We start from the raw sequence: 26,327 nt of genomic DNA, 5'->3' as shown, positions 1-26,327 counted from the left end.
AGTTTTCTTAGTTGGGTTAATTGGGGTAAGACAGGCCACCCTGAATGTGAATGACACCATTTCGTGGGCTCAACCTTGGACTAAATGTAATAGAGTGCATAGCGTTCCTGCATGCATTCATTCATCGACAATCTGCTCTTGATTGTGGATGCAATGTGACCAGCTGTTTAAAGTTCCTGCCACCTTCACTTCCCTACAATGATGGTCTGTAACCTGGAATGGTGATTCCAATGCATCCTTTCTCCCCTAAATTTCTTGTCAGGGCACTTTATTGCAGCAGCATAAAACAAAACTAAGATACAAATGCTTGAAACACCGCCCCCCCCCAGCTTCTCCATTGACTTTGTGAAAGGATGGGTCCTTACTAAACAGGAGGATTGGGAGTCACACTACCCACTGAGTCCTCTCAGATGCTATTTAGGGTGGGACGGTCCCCTTGTTACTGCCCAATGTGGTTATCAGTTTTCCATCTGACCTCTGATGGGGTATGGGTGGGAGCCAGAGTTGATTCTGTGATGTTTTACTTGTAGAACAGCTGTTGTCTAAAGGCTGTCCTGACCGAATACTCTTTAGTGGAGACAGCTGGTGTTCTTAGAGGTTTTTCTTAGTCCATGATGTTGGCATTTCCAAGCAGCCAACTTCTCCTGCACCAGGCATACATGTGGCACTCATTTTCAGGTAATTCCAGAGGCAAGAAGCTCACTACACAGACTTTCTTATTCTTCCCACTGTTTCAAATCTTCTTGGGTATAATAATTCTTCTTTCTCCTTTAGCTTAATTATATTTAGCAACAGTTAGAGAGAAAATTACATCTAACTCATGTTTTCAAAACCCAGTCTTTGTTTTATTTTTTCCCTAGTGGTTTAATTTAAATGTAAAGTATCATATCTTATGATAAAAAAAAGACATTTCATTTGGTATAATATCAACAACTATGTTACTTAAATCAAATATGCCAGTAATCAAATATACCAGTAACCCCCCATTCGAAATGAAAAATAAATCATTACTACATAGTATTTTTTAGATATTCTCCTGACTATACAAAATATAGTTTTGCACTTCTCATGTGTATATAGAATTCCTAGGTACGATCATCCTTCATACTGTACCACATGATGAATAGACCCACACTGATTGGTTAAATCAGTTTTCAGAAGTTTGCAGTTATTATTCTGTAAAATGTTCCCCAGTTCTCTCTCCCATAGTGCTGGACTTAGAGAAGGTGATATTTTGGTATTGATACTGAAGTCGACACAGATCCTGCCTTGTTATGGGACACTTTAGCTGTTCCCTTATGTTCCTCCCACACCACTACACAGTCTTGTTGTTATAACAACAATCACAAAAAAGAAGACCTTAGCTTTTTACCAGCCATTAGTTTGTGGATCAACATTTCAGCAGAGTTTGCTAAGTAGCATTGCTTGTTTCCTTGTTTCCTTTCTAACATTCCTATGTTTACTGTTTATCTTTCTTAGAATAAACACTTTCTCTTACCCTTCTCAGTAAAGGTAGAAAAACTGTTTAACTTTTCTCCCAACATTTTGAAAATAATGACCTGTAGAGAAGTAGCTTCCAAACGGATTAGCTAAGAATTTTGAGTATCCTTTGGGGCTCTTGGATATTTTTATATTTCATGCATCTAAGTCTCTTTCCCTGTATATCTGAGTAAACGCAGTGAGCAGTAACCATGCCGAAGCCTCATGTCTTGACATTTCCTCCATCAGAAAAAGTAGTCCATCACTTTCGAGTTCAGCTTGACTCAGATCTTAGCAACATGGACAGTAACTTCTCAATTCTTTGCCAGATAAAACTTGAATGAATTCTACTCTAGTTCCCAACAAAGCTCCGCTCCACGACATCACATGATTTAGGCCTCCACTGTTCACATCTCTCTCAACATTTTGTTCTAAGCTACCATTACGCCCTATTTCCAGCATTCTTTAAAAAAATTTAAAGTGCATGTGAGTGTGTGTGTGTGTGTGTGTATGTATGTATGTACACATATGTGCCACAGTGTGTCAGGTCATAGAAAACTTTTGAGAGGTGTTTCTCACCTTCCCACCTGTGAAGGCGGAGTGTCTCTTCTTGTTCTGCTGTGCTATAGGCTTTCTGGTGCATGAGCTTCTGGGTGATTCTCAGGTCTCTCCCTCTCAACTCTCCATAAGAATGCCATGGTTACAGATGTGCACCACTACACTCAGACTTTCCATGAGTTTTGAGCTTGAGTTCTGGTTCATACATAACATTTGTCCACCTTTCTTGCTTTCTCTCCCACACTGTTCCCACTGAATGAAATTTTAGATTTCTTTATGTGTTTTTCATTCTCAAAGTACTTCACTAGAGACTTACTGTTCCAAATATGTTGTTGACTAACTGCTTACTCTGTTTTATGTTGTAAATGTCACCAACTTATTTTGCTTTGCTTTTAGTTCTTTTACATTTTAATTATTTTTAATTTCATAGATGTGTAGATGGCTTCAAAACTCTAAGAGTAGGTGTAGCTTCCACAAGATTTTCTCCTGTATTCTCTTTTCCTTGCATTTTTGTTATATTTGACTTATTATTCGATTACAGAACAATGCACAGCACAAACACACAAACAAAAGGAAGCATGCAATGCAAAATTACATATTTTACTTTGAAATAATATGGTAAAGTCACACACACACACACACACATATATATATATATATATATATATATATATATATATATATATATATATACCATTTTAAGCATTTTGAGAGATTAGTTCACTGGGATCTCTTGTACCCACACTTTTTAAAATCTGGAACTCTGCAAGCATGGAGCAATGGTTCATCATTCCTACCCACACCCCCACCCCCACCCCAGTTCCTTCTAACCTGCATTCTACTTTGTGATTCAACATGTGGCCGATTTTGTCAATGCCTTGCTGATTTTCCTGGAACCCTCTTTGCTAGACACCACTCAATAGGAACACAGCGCTCCTAAATAATTTTTCTCCTATTTGCATAGTATTCCTTAGAACGAATCGAGCATGTACGCAGGCAGTTCTTTATTGATGAAAGGCTTACATCTCAAGTCTTTCTCCATTGCAATGCTGCCGCCATGAATAGCTTAATGGAGCCCTCGTTTTGTATTATTCCAAGTATTTTTTATGCAGGCTCCTAAAAGTGGTATGATGGAATGTGAGGATAAAGGCACACGCGATTTTAGAACATTTGGGCTTAATGTAATAAGCAGAAATGAAACATGAAGTCATTTAAGTATTAAATGAGAAATCACAGGCTAGATTAAAATGCTGCTTTAGCTCATGAGGTCAGTTATTTCTTTGACTCAAAACTGAGGGGGGAAAAACACCTCTGTTGCTGTCAGATTCCCCTCCCCCAAACTGTGGTGGCTCTTCCTTTTTCTTCTGCTCTGAGGATGCTGTTAGAAGGGCTACTTACTACCTGGGAGTCTTTGTCTGCCAACTACAACTACACTGGGGAAATAAAGGAGGGAGGTGTGCCAATTCTCCAAGAATTTTTGGCTGTCAAGTAGCACATCTGGACAATTCGGGCTAGGAAAAACAAGCATGCACACTCATTTCTTTTAAAGTAACGCTCTCTAGGCTGGAATGAGCCGGACACTGTTCTCAAGAACCATTTCCTAAAACCGTGTCTGCTCATTCCTAGTTTTCAGAGGTGTGTGGTCCCCTGGTCCATTAAGTCCACTGACTAAGAGATGGCAAGGGATTCATAGAGACCTCCTGAAAGCAGGGCCACAAAAGACCCCAGAAACTGGCGGAGGGACGCCCTAAATTTACAGACCATTCATTGCACCATTTGCCAGGTTTAATCATTAATCAGAAGGGGTCCAAGACAAAAACTAAAGCCACGCCCCAGTCCCATTTACCAGCTATGCTGACCAGTGACCCCCGGCCCCCAACAACAAACCATCCTGTTTAAGGACTCAGGCAGAGTTCTGCCATGGGTCACACCTGAGCACATCTCCTCTAAGAACTCCTTGAAACCATGGCGCCAGCGAGTGGCCAAGGCTCCTTCCCCATGATATGAATTCCTTCTGTACACTGCAAATGCAGTTCAATCTGGAAACATCCAGCTCCTGTTTGTTCCTGCCGATGATGGTGTTCCTGGTGGGGGTAGCAAGGCCATCCGGCTTCTAGAGTAGAGGTTGCGATCCAATGGGAGGGTCTGTCCATGGCCATCTGTGAATCCCCCACCTTGCATCAGAGTCTTGGTGCCTGCTGGAGAACTGGGTCCCTTCTTCCACCTTGCTGCCTTTGCCTCACTGGGAAGTTCAGTAGCACTCTCGGGGACCCTCGTCTCCAGTCCTCAAGACCCGGAGCTCTCAGGAGAAGAGGCAGGGGGCACGCTCCGGGGTCTTTTCCCAATCTGGCAGCTGACTGCCCCCTCCCCCGCAGTCTGCTCGCTTTGTAAAGCAGTCAAAACAGAGCTAGCGGCCAAGGAGCCGGACGGGAAGCCGGGCCGCCTCGCCCCTCCAGCGGGCCCTGGCCCCCTCCTCTCCGCCAAGCCTGCCCTCCCCTTTCCCACTTCTCTCCTCACCCTCACCTCCCCCATCCCCCTCTCATTTCCTCTGGCACCCGGGCTCGCAAATCCCTCATCCGAAGCCCGGTTTCCAACCTATACTGGGCACTCAAACTCGCTCCCTCTGCCCCCGCCCCCCCCCACTACTCCCTAATCTCAATCTCCTCCTCTCCCTTCGCCCTGCCCCCTTCCTGCTTCTTCCCCTCCCCCATCACCCCCCCACGCATGAGATCTCCCCTTAACATTGTCCCCGCCCACCCCGCGCCGCCGGCCCCTCGGTCCCGGCTGCGCTCCACGTGTGGACCGCTGCGCCCCGGCCCCCTCTGACAGCGGCCGCCCGCCGTCCCGCCCCGCGCCCCGCCGGGCCTCTAAAACCCCGGCGCCGCGCCCTCCTCCGCGGCATCTTCCCCGGCGTCCAGCCTCCTGCCCTCCCTCCCGCCAGCCGCTCACCCCGGCCCCCGCGCACCTCCGCCGGGCTGTGCAGCCACCGCCCGCGCCTAGCTGCCCCAAACGAGCCCCGAGGAGACCCTCGTCCTCTTTTGGGGGTGACTTTTGTTCACCAGCCTGCTTCCTTTGGTTACTTCAGCAGCTTTCCAGGATCTGTGCCCGGAGCGCACGGGAATCCGCTCAGCCTCTGCCCACCCCAACCCCCTCCTTTTTTTTTTCCCTTGTGAGGTCCGCTTTCTTTGTAACTTTATGCCGCGGCTGCTCGGGTTACTTTTGTAATTTCCCGCCCCCACCCGCTGGCGGTCCTGGAGTCGCTCGGGGCAGTGGCCCGGGGGATGCAACGTGGACCGCGCGGGACTGTCGTCTGCATTGCCGCCGCGCCTCGCTGCCCCCTGCGCTAGATCCCGCGCCCCGCACGCTGCCGGCCCGGAGCTGACGCTGCGTCCCGCTACACCAGGACGCCGCGAGCCAAGGGAGTCCCGCGAGCTGACGAAGGGTGGTCAGACCCTGACTTTATTTTTTGTGGGCCGTGCGGATTTGGTCTCCGACAGTGCTCTCTCCACGGGCCTCATTCTGCGCGCTCTTGGCGCCGGCGATGGGGAGACGGCGGCGGTTGTGTCTCCAGCCCTACTTCGTGTGGCTGGGTTGCGTGGCGCTCTGGGCGCAGGGCACAGATGGCCAGCCTCAGCCACCAAAGACGCTCCGGCCCCAGCCGCCCCCGCAACAGGTCCGGCCCGCAGTAGCGGGCTCCGAAGGTGGCTTTGCGGGGCCTGAGTACCGGGACGAGGGCGCGGTAGCGGCGAGCCGGGTCCGCAGGCGAGGACAGCAGGAAATACTCCGAGGGTAGGTGGGCGGCGGGGTGGCTGGCTGGTGCGGGGACCTAGGCATCCCTGCCCTTTACTCCACGCCCTCCCTGACTGTCCTGATGACGGATAGAGCCGCTGTCCTCTCCACGAGGACACTTAAAGATCCCTAAGAGCTCCAGGAGCGCCCCTCGGTTTTTTCCCCGAAAGCCTTAATTCCTCCGTGGAAAGCCCTCCCTAGGGGGCTTCTGCTGGCTGGCAATGGGGAGTCGGGCCTTTGGTTGCGGATGGCAGAGCATGTGCAACGTCTGTGGCTCTGGGAAAGTTTCTCAGTATCAGGCCGAAAGCAGGCATGGGTCTGCCCTGCTCCAGAGCAACCCCCACCCCGGAGCCTCCCTGCTCCCTACCGTCGGGGGCGCAGCTCTAGAGCCTTTTGTTTGAGGACGTGTGCGGCTGGTTCTCTAATCGCCAGCTCCAGCACTCCACCTTCTGAGTAGCCCTCCTTGACACTTAAGAGCCAGGGATAAAGTTGATCAAGGAGGAATAGATTTGGGAACAAGGGCAAGGATTTTTGAACAGAGTGTCGCTATTATTCTCAGCATCCGGATGCTAACAGAGCAGTAAATTATGTGTTACTCCTTTCTTTCCCCGGTTTAAAAAGGCAAGCAAAAAGAGAGCAGATGAAAGGGTATGTTTAGATGTTTCGAACCCTCCCCCATTCCAGCTTCTAACCCATCTGCTTCCCAACCCCCACCCCTACCCCCCATGTGAAGTAGAGTTTTGTTCATCTTCCCGAAATCTCCTCTCTGGCTTTGCTGACGAAGGGAGTTTTGTGTTGCTGCGCCTATCTTTACGTATGTATCACCGCGTTTGTCCCCTGCAGGCCCAACGTGTGCGGTTCTAGATTCCACTCCTATTGCTGCCCTGGATGGAAGACGCTCCCAGGAGGAAATCAATGCATTGTCCGTGAGTGTTGGGCAGGGCACACAATCTAGGGTAGCACACTCAGCTCCATTTCGGGGCTGACCTTACATTCAGTGTTTGAACACTAGGTTGCCTGTACAAGGGCATTGATCACACAACCATGGTAATGAGTGCTCTGTGGGAAGGAAGCCGCATCAGCTGAGACTTCGTTAACAGAAACCTGGGAGGCAGATATTGATGAAGGTTTTATAATGCTCAGTCGGTGTTTTCTTTTACCGTTTGTGTGTATTGATACAAATGGGGGGCTTTGTGTTAGAACAATTCCCTAGATAACTGAACATCATCTCTTTTTTAAAATTCCAGGTAAGACCGCAGTGTTACTATGGTCACACTTGGATTTTTAGGTTTTGGCCATCAGAAGATCAGTCTTTAAGTCTTTGTACCACATTCTCATCTCTGGGCTGTTCTCAGCAGCCACATGGCAAATATTTTAAAGGATATGCAATGTCTCACATAGATTTTGAATTGACCCAGAGTGAAAAGAATTTTTTTGTTTTGTTTTGTTTTCAAGAGAAAAACTTAGAATTCCCACAGACCAAATGTTATAGTGGACAGTATGTTTTCTCAGATGTGACTCTTACACCTCTATAACATCTGTGTATCAGAATTTACAGGTTGTGATTATTAGCAGCAGCAGTAGTGTTTTTTAAAGATTCCAAAGTGTATATATGCAGGTCTCCATGTTCTACATAGAGAGCTCATTAGTTTCTTGGGTTATGATCAAGGACCCATAGGGGTCTTATTTCACAGTCCCCTGAGGTAAAGTGTGATAGGCCTTTCCCTGTGTGTCCCACATATGTCTGTTCTGGAGGACAGCCAGGTCTCGGACAGCACATGCATTTACAGTCAATCTTGACTTTAGACTGACCTTGGTGTTCTCTAGCGGAAAGATAATTATGTCACCGTGAACGGCAAACAGGCAAGCTACCCTAGCCAAGGGTACTGTGGGTATAGTGGCATCTCCAGCTCTGTATTTACTGGTTTTGTGGGTTTGAGACAGACCCTAAATGCTATTTTCTGTTCTTTAAAAGGACAGAAGTCTGAAGTTTTATTGTGAAGATTGGTTTTCTCTTTTTTTCTATTCAAAAATCCCACAACCTCAAGTAAGCAACCAAAAATAAGAAGCAACCACTGTGTCCTTTCAGATGATCAATTCATAAGTATTTTAAATACAATTTCCATGAATGTATCGGGCTTTGGCTTTAGTTTAAAAACCAAAAAATGATGGTCACTTGCCTTCTTCTAACATCTCCAACACAGAAAGTCCTATATGAAGTATTTATAGAAGGTGCGTTACTCTCTCAGGCCACTGGGGCATTACTGTGGACGCCTCCCACTTGCAAGGTCTCCCAGACTCTGGAAACAGCTCCCATCACTCAGCACACACCTGCCACACTAGCTGGGAGTGACTTAGGCCCTGTGGAAAGTCTGACTCACTCAACGTAATGAATGTGACTGCCGTTATTGAGTTGGAGAGCGGCCGAGGAGAAGGGATAGGTTTATGGTACGCACTGAAAATCTGTAGAGTCAGGTTTTATTGGACCAGTAAGGAATGGGAATTCCAGAGAACAAAGCCTTCCAGCATAGTTCTGTAGCAGTGCATGTATGGCCCAGTGAGTGTCCACTTTAGCTGCTCTGGGTCTTTGGCTATCATTATACCATTTCCCTCTTTAGAAGATCAACTCTGAGAACCTCACAGCAAGTATTGTTACCTGCATTTGTTCTACTTGAAATATTTGGGTGCTAATGGGTTCCATTAGGCAAACCTTGACATTATGTTATATTTCCAAGAAAATACTTATGATATTTATGTCAAGTGTAGCTAAGTGATATTTATTATTAACACCTTTGGAAAATAACTGACACCTTGAGAGTATGAAACTTGGGCACAGAATCAACCGAGAGGATGTGCTGTGTGGTACCCTCCCTCTTGTATGAGCCTCCTCTAATTTTTGCTATATCAAATTCAGTATTTCTGGTATCTTCACATCTTAAAAAAGTCACATGTGATGAATTGAGGAAATTAAAACCATTTCGGGTTTAAAACTAAGAAATTTTAATCACTGAATTTTTTGATAACAAATATTTTTGTTGAATGCACTTATATTTCATTATGAAGCAAAAACAAACTCTGAGGTAATTTATAAATAATGATAATAATATGAGGACCAATGGTTAATTTTTTCATACATTTATATCTCTGCATTCTTTCTATGCAGAACAAGCTTCAAAGTTTAATGTTCGACTCTTAGCAGGCTTCACACAGGAAGACACTAAAGACATATGTCTACTATTTTCAAAGCAGATTGAGTTTTGTTTCTGTTCTCTTTTTCCTTACGATTATTCAAGTAGTAGTATTAAAGGCAGGGTCTCTAGCTAGTCCCCTGGAATGGAACTGACTGTGTAGCCCAAGTTGGCCTTGAACTCCCAGGTTGTCTTTCTGGCATTCAAATGCTGAGATTACAGGCTTGGGCCGCCATGCCCAGCTGTTATTATTCTTAATTGTGGCTTGAAATGTCATTGAAGCACTTCCAAGTTTCCATGTTTGTTTCCAAACTGACTTTCTAGCTTTCCTTTAAAAAAAAATAACTTAAGAAAATTATCTTAGAACATGAAATAATGGAAGAGCAGAGTTGCTTGTGCATTCACTTATAGAGAAACTATGCCATAGTGTTCTCATCATTGGTAAAACAATGGGCTGGGATTGTCGTCGCATCATAGCATCTGAGAACTGAAAAAGACAGCTACACTGTACTCATGTAAATAAAATAAATAAATAAATCTAACAAAAAAAGAAGCTTCCTATATAACCCCCAAACTGGGCCCATAGAAGTTCTGAGTGTTTCCTTTGCTTACGGTGAGTGGGTCATCGGCAGCATGAGAACTCAACCTCAGATCACTTATGTGTCACATTTTAAGTACCAATTCATTCATCTCCTAACATTAACCACACTCCTAATAGTGTGTATCCTGTCTGCCACTCCTTCCAGCATTGCTAGGCTTCATAGTTGGTTAAAATGGAGCAGCCGTAATGAGACCTGAACACAGGGAGGAAGACTTCATCAGTCTCGCGTCCTCCTGTCCTGTGTGCAGTACACACTGAAGCCTTGACAGACAACCAACTGTCCAAGCTCTCTTGATTTGAGCTTCTCTTGATTTGAGACCTAAATGGGGCCACTTCGTCTAAGCCTAGATTCGCCTGCCTGCTAAGAAGAAGGGACCTTTGAAATAAAAGTATTTTAAGGAGCATATTTCATTTAAAAAAAATATGATCAGAGTGATCAGAAACAAATACATTTTAAAATGGAAACTGTTTTCTTGCTTCTTTTTAAAAAAATCTTAAGAACATAATATTTTTGCAGTGTTTTCATTCAAGAGAACTTGTTGAAACACTGTCCATATTATATAGATGCTAAAGGGGATCTTAGAAAAGGAAGGCAATTGCTAAATTGGTTTACTCCTGGAAAGAGTGTTCCTCTCATTATCGGAGGTCCCAGGTCTCCTTGAAAGTGCTGAGAGTTCTCTCTAGATTCATGTGCATGATTCTGTAGATACTTACATGTAGTTAGTTTCAGGGCATTCCCAGACCCTTCTCCTGTTTCCTGCATTGAGAGACAGAACAAATCAGCACACAGCCTTTGTGCTCAAAGAGGGAATTCAACTGAGGATAGAGAGATAAATCTTTCAGCTCCTTAATGGCCTGGCTAAATTTGGGAGACAGTTCCCACTCCAGAGCACTTGTCTGTAGGTTTTGAGTATCTGTGGTATGTGCTATGTCAGTGAGCCTAATATTCCCAGCTCAGATGACCCTCTTATTCACTAGAGGTCACAGCTGTAGGAAGCTGCGATCCCCACCCCTGTCATAACGGCTTTCTGGAACAGCAGAAATGGACTAGGTTGCATTGATTACGTAGCAGAAGACTGGAGAAAGGAGAGAAATTATGAAGGGGGATATAGATGGATGACAGGGTAGGGCAGAAGCCAGCTGTGCAAGGAACCTGATATGAGGGCCTGGGGTCTCTGTTTCTACCAATTGTACATTCTTACATAGTGGGCTGTACTTTTTAAGATGTTCAGTCTCTCTGAGTTTCCTCCCCACTGCCAGCTCCCTAAGGATCTAGACTTCCTCCTTTGGTAAATCGTGAATTCAAATGTTTTCAGTTTTGAATTTAAAAAAAAAAGGAACTTTGGTTGATGATCAAGTTAAAGAAATTGGAGTTCATCAGTATGACGGAATTTAAAAGAGTTACACTGGTACATCATCACAAGGAAGTTGTAAGACGTAGTGCCATGTCTTTAGTGGGTGATTTTTGTTTCATGCTGAAAAGTCAGATGTTTGCAGCATTAATTCCATATTCTAGTTTCCCAGGCCTACAGCTTTAAAAATATGGCTTTCATACTGTGAAGTGTGGTGGAGGGTGTTGGCACTCATTGCCTCTTGTGTTGTGTTCTCTGCAGCCATTTGCAGGAACAGTTGTGGAGATGGATTCTGTTCCCGCCCCAACATGTGCACTTGTTCCAGCGGACAAATATCCCCGACCTGCGGAGCAAAATCAAGTACGTTCCCTCCCTGGGGCTACATTCGCCACATTTTCCTTAAGCCTATGAACGAGTGACAAGTGTCCTCCTCAAAGAAGATGCGGATTGGTGATTGCCCTCGATAACGAGGACTTTGTTAAGTTTTGAACTAAGACCATCTTGGTGCCTCGACTGTTACCTAACGATGAACAGAAAATGTGTATAATTAAGATTCCACGAGGTAATTCTACACAATAGCTGTAACTTCCTGAGCTTTTGGTATGCACAATGTTCTACGTGCATTGTTGGCATTATTTCAAGCCACTCATCGACATTTTTTGATACTGATATGATCCCATTTTGCAGAAGAGGGAAATGAGGCACATAATATTTTCAATAACTGCTGTCCTACTTTGATGTCTGGTGCTATGATAAACATCATAACCAGAAACAACTTGGGAGGGGATATTTATTTTTATCTTACAACTCCCAGGCAACATTCTGTCACCAAGGGAAGTCAGAATAGGGACTTGAAGCACCTGGAGTCAGGAACTGAAGCACAGGCCATGGTGGAATGCTGCCTACTGGCTTGCTTACATTGCTTTCCTCTCTATTTTCTTTACCACTAGGAACCATCTGCCTAGGTAGTCTAGCCCATAGAGGGTTGGGCCCTTCCACATCAACAATTAATCAAGAAAATGCCCCATCAAGTTTCCTATAGTCAGTCAAATGGATACAATATCCCCAGATGACTAATTTGTATCAAATTGACAAAAAGATAACCAGCTTGCCTACCCAAGGTAACACAGACTTGAATATACTGACTAAGGTTGGCTCAGCAGGTCAAACTGAACACTAACCTATATTTATTGTCTTTTGAGTTCAGCCTCATTTTAGTCTTAGCTATGGGAAAAGAAAATGAGAACAACAGATATTTACTCAAGTACTGACCAAATACTTTATATGTACTGAGCCACTTTGCTACACATACTAATTTTTAACAATTCCATGAAGATAACTGTAACAGTAGACTAAGAATGTGTTTTTTAATGACTCTTTCTGTTGAAACAAGACTGACCTCCTGGGTAAGTGTTTAGGATCACGATAGATAAGAAAGAAATGACACTAGGCAAGGCAGAAGTGATATCGCTTGTTTAACTGCTCAATATCTAAACAAGGGCTTTAAATCTACCTTTTAAAGTGAGTATGAAATTGTTCCATCGTAATAGTTCCTGCCACAAATTTTTTCTCAACAAAGGTAATGTAGAACCTGTCTGATCCGGGAGTTAAGAGTCAAACAATGTACACTGGTGTATCTGTCTTCTGGATGGACCACGGACAAGAGCCTCTGGGTCCACTGTTTTCAATAGTCTATGTTTTATCGGTGATTTGAAACTTACCATTCAAGTGCAAAGACTTTGCATGCCTTCAGGAGCACATTTCCTCCTGTCAGGTTGTCTGCCAGAGACCTTTCTTCTTGTGCCTTCACTATCTGTTTCTCTATTTGCTCATACCCACCCTTGGCAATACAACAAAACATAAACCAAAGCAGTACTGCTTATTTTTTTCCCAACATAGTACTTTTGTTGATTATTTGGGGATTTCACACAATGCACCCTGATTACAACCACCTCCCAGTCCTCCAAGTCCTTCTCCCACCCTTGTGACCCCCTCTCAAGAAAGAAGGAAAAAATACAAAGTGCAGTATTGCTTCTTCATAGCCAAACTTGAACAGAAAATGCTATACATGGTACCTGGTTTAGTCTGGAATAGACACACACATACACACACACACACAGACACACACAGACACACACACACACACACACACACACACCACATGTTCATTTGGCCTTTAGAAAATACCTAACCCCTGTCCACCAGGAACTTTTCTAACTCTTCCAACCTTCATCCTGCTTGAACTGGCTAAAACTTTTTAGCAGTATTTATCACTATCTGCCTAAAACACTTTCTGGCCTGTGTGTGTGTGTGTGTGTGTGTGTGTGTGTGTGTGTGTCTGTGTGTGTCTGTGTGTGTATGTATGTGTCTGTGTGTGTGAGTGTGTATGTGTATGTGTGCATGCACACATGTGTACTCGTGACTACATACTCATTTGGGGCCAGAAGTTAAGCTAAGGTGTCATTCTTAAGTACAGCTTATCTCCAAAGTAAAACTTTTAATTCATGACTGACCACAGTCGCTATGTCTGCAGGTGCTTCTGCCTCGGCAGGTGGCCATGTCATCCACCCAGTGCTTACACAACTACAGTTTTTCTATGTAGCCCTTTAAGTATATGGATTCTACCAGACAATGTATTTCAACTCCACCATTCTGCTTTCTGTGTGGTTCAAACCATCCTCCCTTGCACCCGACATCTTTAAATTCCTTTTCTACAGAGCAGTTCCTTTTTAAAATCAAATGGCTTCACTTTCATTGAAATCTTTTCCTTCCATCTGCAATTGGAACAAACTAAACCTTTGATGGGCAAGGAACCCCACCACATCTGGCTGGCTTTGCCTGCCTCTCTAAGACACCTTCTACAACAGTTCTTTAGAAGAAACCCTAAAAGCATCCTAAGATCCTTAGAGGTTGGGTTCTTATCTCTCTGAAGTGGCTCCATGCCTGGCTGAGTCTCATCTTTCAAAGATCAGTCCACATCAAAGTGAGTTGTTTCTGGTGGCTGCACCTAAGCTCCTAACTGAATCTAGATAGTTTTCCTTTGTACTCTCTTTCTCCAGACAATCACACTTTATCTTAGCCTTGTATTCTACCCTTGGATTTTGACTGTCTCCTCACTGATACAAAGGTTCCGTGAGGACTAACCTTAAATTCACCACAGCAGCAGGGCCCATAGGTCCTGCTTTCTAAGTGGATTATGAGTGTCTCTCATATGCCCTAAACTATGCTACCAACAGCTTCTAGAGATTTCCTTTGACACTGGGCTTGTCTTTTATTTTAAATATATACTAAATCACATGTCATATTGGGTATATGCACATGTGTAGACTTAATGACAATAACTTGGTTGCATCAGTAGAATATATTTGCCATTGGCTTGGACAAGTAGTTTGTAGATATATGTGCCCACGGATGTAATTCGGTGACTGGTGCCTGTATTTCTCTTGCTGTTCTTCACAGTTCAGCAGTGTAGCGTGAGATGCATGAACGGAGGAACCTGTGCGGATGACCACTGTCAGTGCCAGAAGGGATACATCGGGACTTATTGTGGACAACGTAAGAAACCTCAGGAACAACTTTACTGTAAAACTGTGACTTAGTGGCTATTCCACATTGGTTAGAATTTAAGTTCTCACAAAGCTCATGGTTGGGCATTGGAAGAGGTCATTTTATATAGTAAGTCATAGGTCACAATTTAGCCTGGAAGAATTCTTCTAACTCAGTAGGGTTTTTTTTATGCTTTATAATATTAATGTTGAACACTAGTGATGTGCTATCAAGTTTGGTACTTACAATGGTTATTTATGCCACAAAATATAGGTATAATCCTGAAAAAAACTATTAAAGATGCTGAAAAATCTCTACAACTCTCTTCCCAACCTCACTTTAAGAATTATTCAAAACCCCATGAGAGCCAGTTTCACAGACTGCCATTTGTTCAAACATATTTAATAGCAGAATATAGGACTATGGAATTATTTGAAAAGATTAGATATCACTATGAAAGAAGAGACTTTTAACAAAGCTCATAGCTACTCACCCATACTGGATACATACAGCCAAGCACGTTACCACTATGCTACATGCCTACACCAGTAAATAAAACCATCTTCATTGGAGAGGATCACATGCTGATCAAGAAATTGTGCTGTGTGGAGAAGGGTGTAAATTGTAGCTCCAGGACTGTCACACATCCCTGGGGAATACAGTTGGCTAATGTTTGTCAAATCAGGACACTTTTCTAAGAGCTTGTACTGTTTTTGTTTGTTTTATTAGTTTCCTTTGTAGTGCTGAACCTGAGTTAAGTCTTCCTGCATGATAGCCAGGCTTTCTGTAGCTGAGACAGAATCTAGATCCTCTTTTGACTTTATCATTTGAGACAGGATCTCACTGAATTATCCAGGCTGTCTTTGACCTCACCAGCTGGCCCAAGCTGGCCTAGAACTTGTAATCCTCCATTCTTAGCCTCCTTAGTAGCTGGGATGCATAGGCCTGTACTACCTATCCCAGCTTAGATTAGCATAATTTTAAGTATATATGTAGAACATAAAAGAAGGTTGAATCACATGTAGAAAGATCGCCCATTTATATTTCATGCACGCCTAGACTTTCTATGGACTCCCAACCTATTTCTAGCATAGGGGAACTGATGTCAAGTGTGCACGAGTATCTACTTTTAATTACATCATTTATTTTATGTTGCAGTTTAAAATGTTTCTTGATAGTGATAAACACCGATAACATGGCATTTATCACCTTCGTCATTTTGAGTTGCAGCTTGGAGGCGCTGGTCCACTCTCACTGCAGGGCAGGCATCACTACCCCATCTCCAGGATGTCTGTGCTGTCAAACTGGAGCTCTACACCCTGAGATCACTGTCCTCATTTCCTTTTCACCCACGTCCTGGCACACACCATCCTTCTAGCCTGATACTCCTGTATAAAGTGTGATAAGAAGGACGTGTAAGCACAGTATTAGTCCTTTTATCACTGGCTCCATAATCTTAGCCCCATAAATTCCTGTTTTATTCATGTTATACCATGTATCAGAATTCCTTGCTCTTAAAGGCTGCATTACTATCCAGAATTCAGTCAGTCAGTCTGTCTTTCTGTCTGTCTATCTATCTATCTATCTATCTATCCATCAATCTATCCATCCATTTATGTCTGTCTCTCTCTTTCTCTCTCTCTCTTTCTATGTGTGTTTCTATGTGTCTGTCTCATGTATATGTGTCTGTCTCATCTCTGTGTGTGTGTGTTTGTCTCATGTGAATGTCTCTGTGTGTATGTCACTATTTATACATCTGTTGATGAACATTATGTCCATTCATTTTTTGGCTATTGTAAGTGATTCTGTTGCAAATGCCATTTTACACAAAACTGTTTGAGTCTCAATTTCCATTCTTTGGGATATATACCCAGAGATGGAATGGCTGGACATAGGGAAGCTCTGTTTTTAAAGTATTTGAGGAAGAACTGTACTGTTTTCTGTTACAGCTGCAGGAGTTATTCGTGACATGATGTAGAAAAGCCCAGGTTACCATGCTAACACTTGGTGCTTTGTTTTTCTTTTTTAATGAAAACCTCTCTAATAGATAAGAAGCAGTGTTGCACTGTGGTTGTTCTAGATTTTTAACATTGCCTTCTAGGTGTAATTGTCGCTTCATAAACAATGCTGCAAAGGTGTAAGACAATCTCAAGAAAAGAAATCAGTTTATATTCTGGTAAAGGCAAGAATAGACCAACTCAAAGATTAGGTAATACATATTTTAGTGTTTGCTTTCTTTGTTACAAAATGTAGATGCTGCCACTGTGTAAAGATGGCCACAGGCTTGTGTTTTCTAAAGGAGAGTTAGGGGGACATAGGTAGATATGAAAGCCAGATCCTTTGGATGGTGGCTTCTTGTTCCCAGAATACATTGCAAACAGAATCTACTTGGGGCCATTATCTAAACAGGGCCAATAAGGGGAAAGGAAGGAACCAGGGGCCTTTCCTTAATCACCTTAAACATCCAGGCCAGATTGGTTAGCAGAGCCCCAGTCTGAGGCCTCCTCCCATCCAGAAGGGATACTTTTGCTTTCGAAAGCAACTCAGTGTTCTGTATTTCCTGGATGTTAACTTCTTTGTCCACCCCAGGGAATGAACAATCCCCACTGATGATCAATGACACCCTATGACAGTACATGGGAACTCTGACTTACTCAAGGTTGCACACCTGACCAAAAATCAGAGACTCTGAACTGGCTGCTCTCTGAGATCCTCTCCTGGGAGAGGGGAGCACCCACACACATAACTATTGAGGAGGGAGCTCCCTCTCAGTCATCATGTAGGCTAGCATTAGCATAAAGAGAGTAGGGGATTGGGTGCCATTGTATCAGGGTGTTTTGATCTCTTATGGCTAGACAGATATATCTCCCTGGAGATAGTAGAGGCTTCTATTGCACCCACTAAGGCAAGAGAAAGGGCACATCAATCCCCAAGGAACCAATTATCTTCCCAGAAAGGAAGGCTGGGGAGGATTTTTCACTCCATATGCTTGGGAGAGACCCATGGAGAAGGTCACTGTGCTCAGTGGCTTTTACTCCATGCCCAGTTCTTAGGTCCCTATGCTGTAACTCAAGGGTTGGCATCTGGTTGTAGGGGAATGGAAGACTTGGTCAGTTCTGTCTTTGAACCATTTCAGCATGTAGGCAAAACTTGAAGTAATTTTGAAGTTTCTGATGTTGAGTAAAAAGGTGTTGCCCAGCTGACTTTAAATTGAGGTGGAGCATACCTGAAATTCAAATAGAGGCCCTGAGTGAGCTCCAGTCAACCTTGTCTGAGGGATGACAGCTCTTTCAAGTTCCCCCTGCAAGCACACACCCTTTCTTCTGCCCAGATCCCCCATACCCGTATTGTAAATGCAAAGCTCTTTGCTGGCCTTGTAGAGAACCCTGGCCTTTGGAGGTCCTCAAAGAGGAGGGAGAACAAAAGAGGCACTGACTATGGGATGTGGATGGGGTCCAGAGGTAGAAGGCTTGTCTAAACAGACAGGGCCCTCGGGTCCATTCCCAGCCCATCCCCAGAGCTGTCAGTTATAGAGGAAAGATGTTTGAACTTAAGAGTTTTCCCAGCTGTGTGCTTCTATCACTAACATGGCTAGACCTGGTAAGCTCATGTGAATTGGCAGAAACCCAGGTTCAGGTGCTAGACCAGCTACCATTGGTGGCAGCTCAAGGCAAGAAGGAAAAGACTCTTTGGCTGGGGATGAAGACTCCACAGGTCTTAATGCCTGGCCTTTCTGCCTGGAATCTTCAAGCCACGCCCCTTCTCTCTAATTGAGATAGAACATTCTTTTCCTCCTGCTACTTGCTCCTGCTCAATTGTGCCCTGTTTTTCTTGTCTGTTTCTGCTTGCTGTAGCATTAACAGTCAAAGGGGAAAAAAGTACCCTGGGTTTCTCTAGAGATGGGCTACATGTAGTAAATTAGTCACCCTAAGTGCTTTTCATGCTTGCTTATAGATTATAAAATAGAGGTAAAAAGAAAAAAAAGGTGAACATGAATGCTTATTTCAGAGGTGTTTTTGATGGTATATCCAGGCTAGATAATATTAAGGTTTTATTAAGGTCATAGGGTACCAAAGAGTCATATCATATCAGCAAAGGCAAATATGAGCAGGCGCTGCCTTCTTCATGGTCACTAATGAAGAAGGTGTGCATGCCCATGTTGAGAATGAACTGAGTTATCAGACAGGTACCTACTTTTCTCATGATTGCTCAGGACAAAAGGAGCAGGAGATGGTCTATCTCTGAGCAGGCTCTGGAGAAGGAGACCAAGGGGAACATCTGGAAGATGTTCCAATGTATTTCCTTTTGTCTTTTGTTGCCCAGTGGTAACTGTTTTAGCATATCTAACCAGATGAAAGACTCAGGTACTTTTCCTAATTCAGCTTTCTGCTCTGAAAGGGAGAATGTGACATTTTTAGATCCACTGAGCAGAGCAGAGCATCAAGTGATTGTTTAGAGCACTTCTTAGGCCTGTCCTTGCCCTGGTCGTTTTCAGCATGGATTCAGTACCCAGGTATACTTGGGGTCTAAGGAACAAGAGGAGGGTGTCTTGTCTGTTTCTCACACACAAAGGAACAGCTATGGAGTGAAAAGTCCCTCTCTTGTAGAAGAGTATTCTGATCCCTGGCTGGCTCCACTGTCAACCTTACTGATGCTATGCTCTCTAGTTGCAGGAATCTATTAGGCACTGAGTTCCCAGCCAGGACACATGGGAGCAGCTCTTTCCTGAGTCTCATAGGATAGAGTCTTCTGTCTGCTTTTGACACAGGGACAGTAGAACCTATGATACAAGCAAAGCCTTAGCTGATAAATCCAGTAGTTAGCAAATAAGGTGAGGGTGGTAGCTGGTAGACAGGAGGGACAGGAAGTGTTTAATAGGACATTTTCTTCTAAGTTGTCTTATATGGAAAGGGTGTTGAAAGTGAAGAAGGAGATGACAATTTGCAGTCTTCGAACCCAGAAAAGCTCTTGAAATCTGATGTTTGGTGACAGGTGGGCCAGGAAAACATTTAAACTGTGTCATAGCCTTGCCCAAGATGTCAGCAGTGCTCTTTAGGAATGTCACTGTGTGTCCTTCCCTCTGCATGACACAGTGATACTGCACAATGAGGGAAAAGGACTTACAGGTAAATGAACAGGTGAGAGTTTATGCTGGCTAGTTTCTTGTCAGCTTGACACAGGCTGGACTCATCTGGGAAGAGGAAACCTTAACTGGGTAGCTGCCTCCATCCAATGCTGTAGGCAGGTTTGTGGGACATTATTGATTGGTGATTGATAGGAAGGGTCTAGCTCAGTGTCAGAAGTGCCATCCCCTGCATTCCCAGGGGAGAAGGTCCTGTGTTGTATAAGAAAACAGGCTGAGCAAGGCAGTAAGCAGAGTTCTTTGATGGTCTCTGCTTTGGTACCTGCCTCTAGGTTCCTGTCCCAGTTATGTCTCATCATGGACTATGGTCTATAATCCATCGTGGTCTATAAGCCATTTTCCCCAAGTTGGTTTTGATCAGTGTTTTACTATAGCAGCAGAAACATAAATTGTGTATAATCCAGTGTAAATTTAGTAAGAAGGTCTAGGATGGGAAGAAAGGAAATGCACATTTACACACAGGTCGCAGTCTCTGTGATTGTGTGGGGAGAGCATTCTGGATACAAGAAAAATCAAGTTCAGAGATGCTGTGGCAGAAACAGACTCCATGGACTGTGAAAACAGTGACAGGACCTCTGTGGCTGGAGTGAGACAGGGACAAAGGACAATGGCAGGAGACAGATCTGGACAGGAAGGTTTGGCTTACTAGACCAAGAGAAGAAACTCGACTGTCTCCCAAGCATGATGGGAAAACAATGCATTTTCTTTTTTTTTTTTTTTTAATTTTTTTTTTAATTTTTTTATTGGATGTTTTATTTACATTTCATATGTTGTCCCCTTACCCCATCCCCCACCCACCCAGGAACCCCCAATCCCCTCACACCTCCTCCTTCTTCTTTTTGGATGTAACCTCTATCTACCCCCCCACTCCCACCTCCCCACCCTCAAAACTCCCACCCCCTGGGGCGTCCAGCCTTCATGAGGTCAAGGATCTCATCTTCCACCTGTGCCCAGCAGGGCCCTCCACTCTTATATATTCAGCTAAGGCCCTGGATCCCTCCATAAGTGCTCCCAGGCTGGTGGTTTAGACCCTGGGAGCTGTGGTTGGTTGGTATTGTTGCTCTCCTCATGGGGCCACAAACCCTTTCAGCTCCTTCAGTCTTCACTCTAACTCCTCCATTGAGAACCCCATGATCAGTTCAATGGCTAGTTGTGAGCATCTGCCTCTGAATATGTCAGACTTTTGAAGACCTCTGAGGAGACATCCATATCAGGCTCTTATCAGCATGCACTTCCTGACTTCCACATCAGCATCTACCTTTGGTGACTGCACATGGGATGGATACTCAGGTGGAAAGGTCTTCAGACGGCCCCTCCTTCAGTTTTTGTCCCTCGCTTTGTCTCCATATTTGCTCCCTTGAGTATTTTGTTGCTCCTTCTAAGAAGGACCAAATCACCCTCACTTGGTCTTCATTCTTTATGGACTTCATGTGGCCTGTGAGTTGCATCTTGGGCATTTTAAGGTTCTGGGCTAATATCCAATAATCAGTGAGTGAATACCATGTGTGTTCTTTTGTGATTGGCTTACCTCACTCAGTATGATAATTTCTAGTTCCATCCATTTACCTAGGAACCTCTCAAATTCATTGTTTTTAATAGCTGAGTAATACTCCATTGTGTAAATATACCACATTTTTTTAATCCATTCCTCAGTTGAAGGACATCTGGGTTCTTTCCAGCTCCTGGCTATTATAAATAAGGCTGCTATGAACATAGTTGAGCATATGTCCTTATTATATGTTCGAGCACCTTCTGGGTATATGCCTAGGAGTGGTATAGCTGGATCCTCGGGTAATGCTATGTCCAATTTTCTGAGGAACCGCCAGACTGATTTCCAAAGTGGTTGCACCATCTTGCAGTCCCACCAACAATGGAGGAGTGTTCCTCTTTCTCCACACCCTCGCCAGCATCTACTATCACCTGAGTTTTTAATCTTAGCCATTCTGACTGGTGTGAGATGGAATCTCAGGGTTGTTTTGATTTGCATTTCCCTGACGACTAAGGATGCCGAGCATTTCTTTAGGTGCTTCTCGGCCATTCGAGTTTCTTCTGTTGAAAATTCTTTGTTAAGCTCTATACCCCATTTTTTAATAGGGTAATTTGGTTGCCTGGAGTCTAATTTCTTGAGTTCTTTGTATATATTGGATATTAGCCCTCTATCAGATGAAGGATTGGTAAAGATCTTTTCCCAATTTGTTGGTTGTCGTTTTGTCCTATTGACAGTGTCCTTTGCCTTACAGAAACTTTGCAATTTTATGAAGTCCCATTTGTCAATTCTCGATCTTAGAGCATATGCCATTGGAGTTCTGTTCAGGAACTTTTCCCCTGTGCCCAAGTATTCGAGGCTTTTCCCCACCTTCTCTTCTATTAGTTTCAGTGTATCTGGTTTTATGTGGAGGTCCTTTATCCACTTAAGTTTGAGCTTTGTACAAGGGGATAAGAATGGATCAATTTTCATTCTTCTACATGTTGTCCTCCAGTTGAACCAGCACCATTTGTTGAAAATGCTGTCCTTTTTCCACTGGACAGTTTTAGCTCCTTTGTCAAAGATCAAGTGACCATAGGAGTGTGGGTTCATTTCTGGGTCTTCAATTCTATTCCATTGATCTTCCTGCCTGTCTCTGTACCAATACCAGGTAGTTTTTATCACTATTGCTCTGTAGTACAGCTTGAGGTCAGGGATGGTGATTCCTCCAGAAGTTCTTTTATTGTTGAGAATAGTTTTCGCTATCCTAGGTTTTTTGTTATTCCATATGAATTTGAGAATTTCCTTTTCTAACTCTGTGAAGAATTGAGTTGGGATTTTAATGGGGATTGCATTGAATCTGTAGATTGCTTTTGGCAAGATGGCCATTTTTATTATATTAATCCTGCCAATCCATGAGCATGGGAGATCTTTCCATCTTCTGAGATCTTCTTCAATTTCTTTCTTCAGAGACTTGAAGTTCTTGTCATACAGGTCTTTCACTTGCTTGGTTAGATTCACACCAAGGTATTTTATATTATTTGCAACTATTGTGAAGGGTGTCATTTCCCTAATTTCTTTTTCAGTCTGTTTATCTTTCATGTAGAGGAAGGCTACTGATTTGTTTGAGTTGATTTTATAACCAGCCACTTTGCTGAAGTTGTTTATCAGGTTTAGGAGTTCTCTGGTGGAAGTTTGGGGGTCACTTAAGTATACTATCATATCATCTGCAAATAGCGATATTTTGACTTCTTCCTTTCCTATTTGTATCCCTTTGACTTCTTTTTGTTGTCTAATTGCTCTGGCTAAGACTTCCAGTACTATATTGAATAGGTAGGGGGAGAGTGGGCAGCCTTGTCTAGTCCCTGATCTTAGTGGGATTGCTTCAAGTTTCTCTCCATTTAGCTTGATGTTGGCTACTGGTTTGCTGTAAATTGCTTTTACTATGTTTAGGTAGGGGCCTTGAATTCCTGATCTTTCCAAGACTTTTATCATGAAGGGATGTTGAATTTTGTCAAATGCTTTCTCAGCATCTAGTGAGATAATCATATGGTTTTTTTCTTTAAGTTTGTTTATATAGTGGATTACATTGATGGATTTCCGAATATTGAACCATCCCTGCATTCCTGGGATAAAACCTACTTGATCATGATGGATGATTGTTTTGATGTGGTCTTGGATTCGGTTTGCTAGAATTTTATTGAGTATTTTTGCATCGATGTTCATAAGGGAGATTGGTCTGAAGTTCTCTTTCTTTGTCGGGTCCTTGTGGGGTTTGGGAATGAGTGTAATTGTAGCTTCATAGAACGAATTGGGTAGTGTTCCTTCTGTCTCTATTTTGTGGAATAGTTTGAAGAGAATTGGTATTAGGTCTTCCTTGAAGGTCTGATAGAATTCAGCACTAAAACCATCTGGTCCTGGGCTTTTTTTAGTGGGGAGACTTTTAATGACTGCTGCTATTTCCTGAGGGGTTATGGGACTATTTAGATGGTTTATCTGCTCCTGGTTTAATTTTGGTACCTGGTATCTGTCTAGGAAATTGTCCATTTCATCCAGGTTTTCCAGTTTTGTTGAGTATAGGCCTTTGTAGTAGGATCTGATGATTTTTTTAATTTCTTCCGTTTCTGTTGTTATGTCTCCCTTTTCAGTTCTGATTTTATTAATTTGGATACTCTCTCTGTGCCCTCTGGTTAATCTGGCTAACGGTTTATCTATCTTGTTGATTTTCTCAAAGAACCAACTCCTGGTTTTATTGATATTTTGTATTGTTCTTTCAGTTTCTATTTGGTTGATTTCAGCCCTGAGTTTGATTATTTCCTGCCTTCTACTCCTCCTGGGTGTATTTGCTTCTTTTTGTTCTAGGGCTTTTAGTTGTGCAGTCAACTTGTTAGTGTGTGCTCTTTCCAGTTTCTTTTTGTAGGCACTTAGAGCTATGAGTTTTCCTCTTAGCACTGCCTTCATGGAGTCCCACAAGTTTTGGTATGATGTGTCCTCATTTTCATTGAAATCTAAAAAGTCTTTAATTTCTTTCTTTATTTCTTCCTTGACCAAGTCATCATTGAGTAGAGAGTTGTTCAGTTTCCATGTGCACATGGGTTTTCCATTGGTTTTGTCATTATTAAAGACCAGTCTTATTCCATGGTGATCTGATAAGAGGCAAGGGATTATTTCAATCTTTTTGTATCTGTAGAGGCTTGTTTTGTGACCAATTATATGGTCTATTTTGGAGAAGGTACCATGAGGTGCTGAGAAAAAGGTATATTCTTTTGTTTTAGGATGAAATGTTCTATAGATGTCTGTTAAGTCCATTCGGTTCATAACTTCTGTTAATGTCAAAGTGTCTCGGTTTAGTTTCTGTTTCCATGATCTGTCCATTGCTGAGAGTGGGGTGTTGAAATCCCCCACTATTATTGTGTGAGGTGTAATGTGTGTTTTGAGCTTTAGTAAAGTTTCTTTTATGTATGTAGGTGCCCTTGCATTTGGGGCATAGATGTTCAGAATTGAGAGTTCACCTTGGTAGCTTTTCCTTTGATGAGTATGAAGTGTCCTTCCTTATCTTTTTTGATTAATTTTGGATGGAAGTCGATTTTATTTGATATTAGAATGGCTACTCCAGCTTGTTTCTTGGGACCATTGGCTTGGAAAATTGTTTTCCACCCTTTTATTCTGAGGTAGTGTCTGTCTTTGTCACTGAGGTGTGTTTCTTGTATGCAGCAAAATTCTGGGTCTTGTTTGTGTATCCAGTCTGCTAGTCTGCGTCTTTTTATTGGGGAATTGAGACCATTGATGTTAAGAGATATTAAGGAAAAATGATTGTGGCTTCCTGTTATTTTTGTTATTAGAGGTAAAGTTATGTTTGTATAGTTATCTTCTTTTGGGGTTGTTGGAAGATTACTTCCTTGCTTTTTCTAGGTTGTAGTTTCCCTCCTTGTGTTGGCGTTTTCCATCCATTATCCTTTGAAGTGCTGGGTTTGTGGGAAGATATTGTGCAAATTTGGTTTTGTCATGGAATATCTTGGTTTCACCATCTATATTGATTGAGAGTTTTGCTGGGTATAGTAATCTGGGCTGGCAATTGTGTTCTCTTAGGGTCTGTATGATGTCCGTCCAGGCTCTTCTGGCTTTTATAGTCTCTGGTGAGAAGTCTGGTGTAATTCTTATAGGTCTGCCTTTATATGTTACTTGACCTTTTTCCCTTACTGCTTTTAGTATTTTTTCTTTGTTTTGTGCATCTGATGTTTTGATTATTATGTGACGGGAGGTATTTCTTTTCTGGTCTAGTCTATTTGGTGTTCTGTAGGCTTCTTGTATGTTTATGGGTATCTTGTTCTTTAGGTTAGGGAAATTTTCCTCAATGATTTTGTTGAAGATATTTACTGGCCCTTTAAGTTGGGAATCTTCATTCTCATCTATACCTATTATCCTTAGGTTTGGTCTTCTCATTGTGTCCTGGATTTCCTGGATGTTTTGAGTTAGGAGTTTTTTGCTTTTTTCATTTTCTTTGACAACTGTGTCAATATTTTCCACCGTATCTTCTGCATTTGAGATTCTCTCTTCTATCTCTTGTATTCGGTTGGTGATGCTTGCGTCTGTGACTCCTGATCTCTTTCTTAGGTTTTCTATCTCCATGGTTGTCTCCCTTTGAACTTTCTTTATTGTTTCTATTTCCAGTTTCAGATCCTGAATGTTTTTGTTTAATTCCTTCTTTGTGTTTTCTTGCATTTCTTTAAGGGATTTCTGTGATTCCTCTTTAAGGGCTTCTATCTGTTTACTTGTACTCTCCTGTATTTCTTTAAGGGAGTTACTTAATTCCTTCTTATAATCCTCTATCATCATCATGAGAAGTGATTTTAATTCTGAATCCTGCTTTTCAGGTGTGAAGGGGTGTTCAGGGCTTGCTATATTGGGAGAACTGGGCACTGATGATGCCAAGAAACTTTGGTTTCTGTTGCTTATGTTCTTGCGCTTGCCTTTCGCCATCTGGGTAACTCTAGTGGTACCTGCCCTCTCTGTGTAAGATTGGAATCTGTATTTCCAGTTATCTTGCTTATTGCAGAGCTCCTCGGAGTCCAGAGGTCTCTGTGGTCTTATGCCCCTAATCTCCCGGGTGGAAGAACTCCTGGGACTCAGGCCACCTCTTGGATCTGGTAATCCTTCTGTTCTGAGTGCAGTGGCTCCTCGGCTGCTCTGAGTGCAGTGGGTTCTC

The 26,327-nt window shown here is 43.0% G+C and overlaps 1 protein-coding gene across 2 annotated transcripts in view; it reads left to right on the top strand.

Moving 5' to 3' along the window:
* Window positions 1-5,578: 5,578 nt before the first annotated feature.
* Window positions 5,579-26,327, top strand: part of Fbn2 (fibrillin 2) — a 214,579-nt gene continuing 193,830 nt past the window's right edge. For both annotated transcript variants that reach the window (XM_028777147.1, XM_028777146.1), the window contains exons 1-4: window positions 5,579-5,826; window positions 6,670-6,752; window positions 11,229-11,327; window positions 14,427-14,522. In XM_028777147.1, coding sequence (XP_028632980.1) covers window positions 5,579-5,826; window positions 6,670-6,752; window positions 11,229-11,327; window positions 14,427-14,522 — 526 coding nt within the window. The remainder of the gene's footprint in view (window positions 5,827-6,669; window positions 6,753-11,228; window positions 11,328-14,426; window positions 14,523-26,327) is intronic.

This window comes from Grammomys surdaster, unplaced genomic scaffold (genome assembly GCF_004785775.1).
Source record: "Grammomys surdaster isolate TR1022 unplaced genomic scaffold, NIH_TR_1.0 278, whole genome shotgun sequence".
NCBI classification, from domain to species: Eukaryota; Metazoa; Chordata; class Mammalia; order Rodentia; family Muridae; genus Grammomys; species Grammomys surdaster.
Note: the sequence above shows the minus strand (reverse complement) of the source record. Positions and strands in the feature narration are given on the sequence as shown.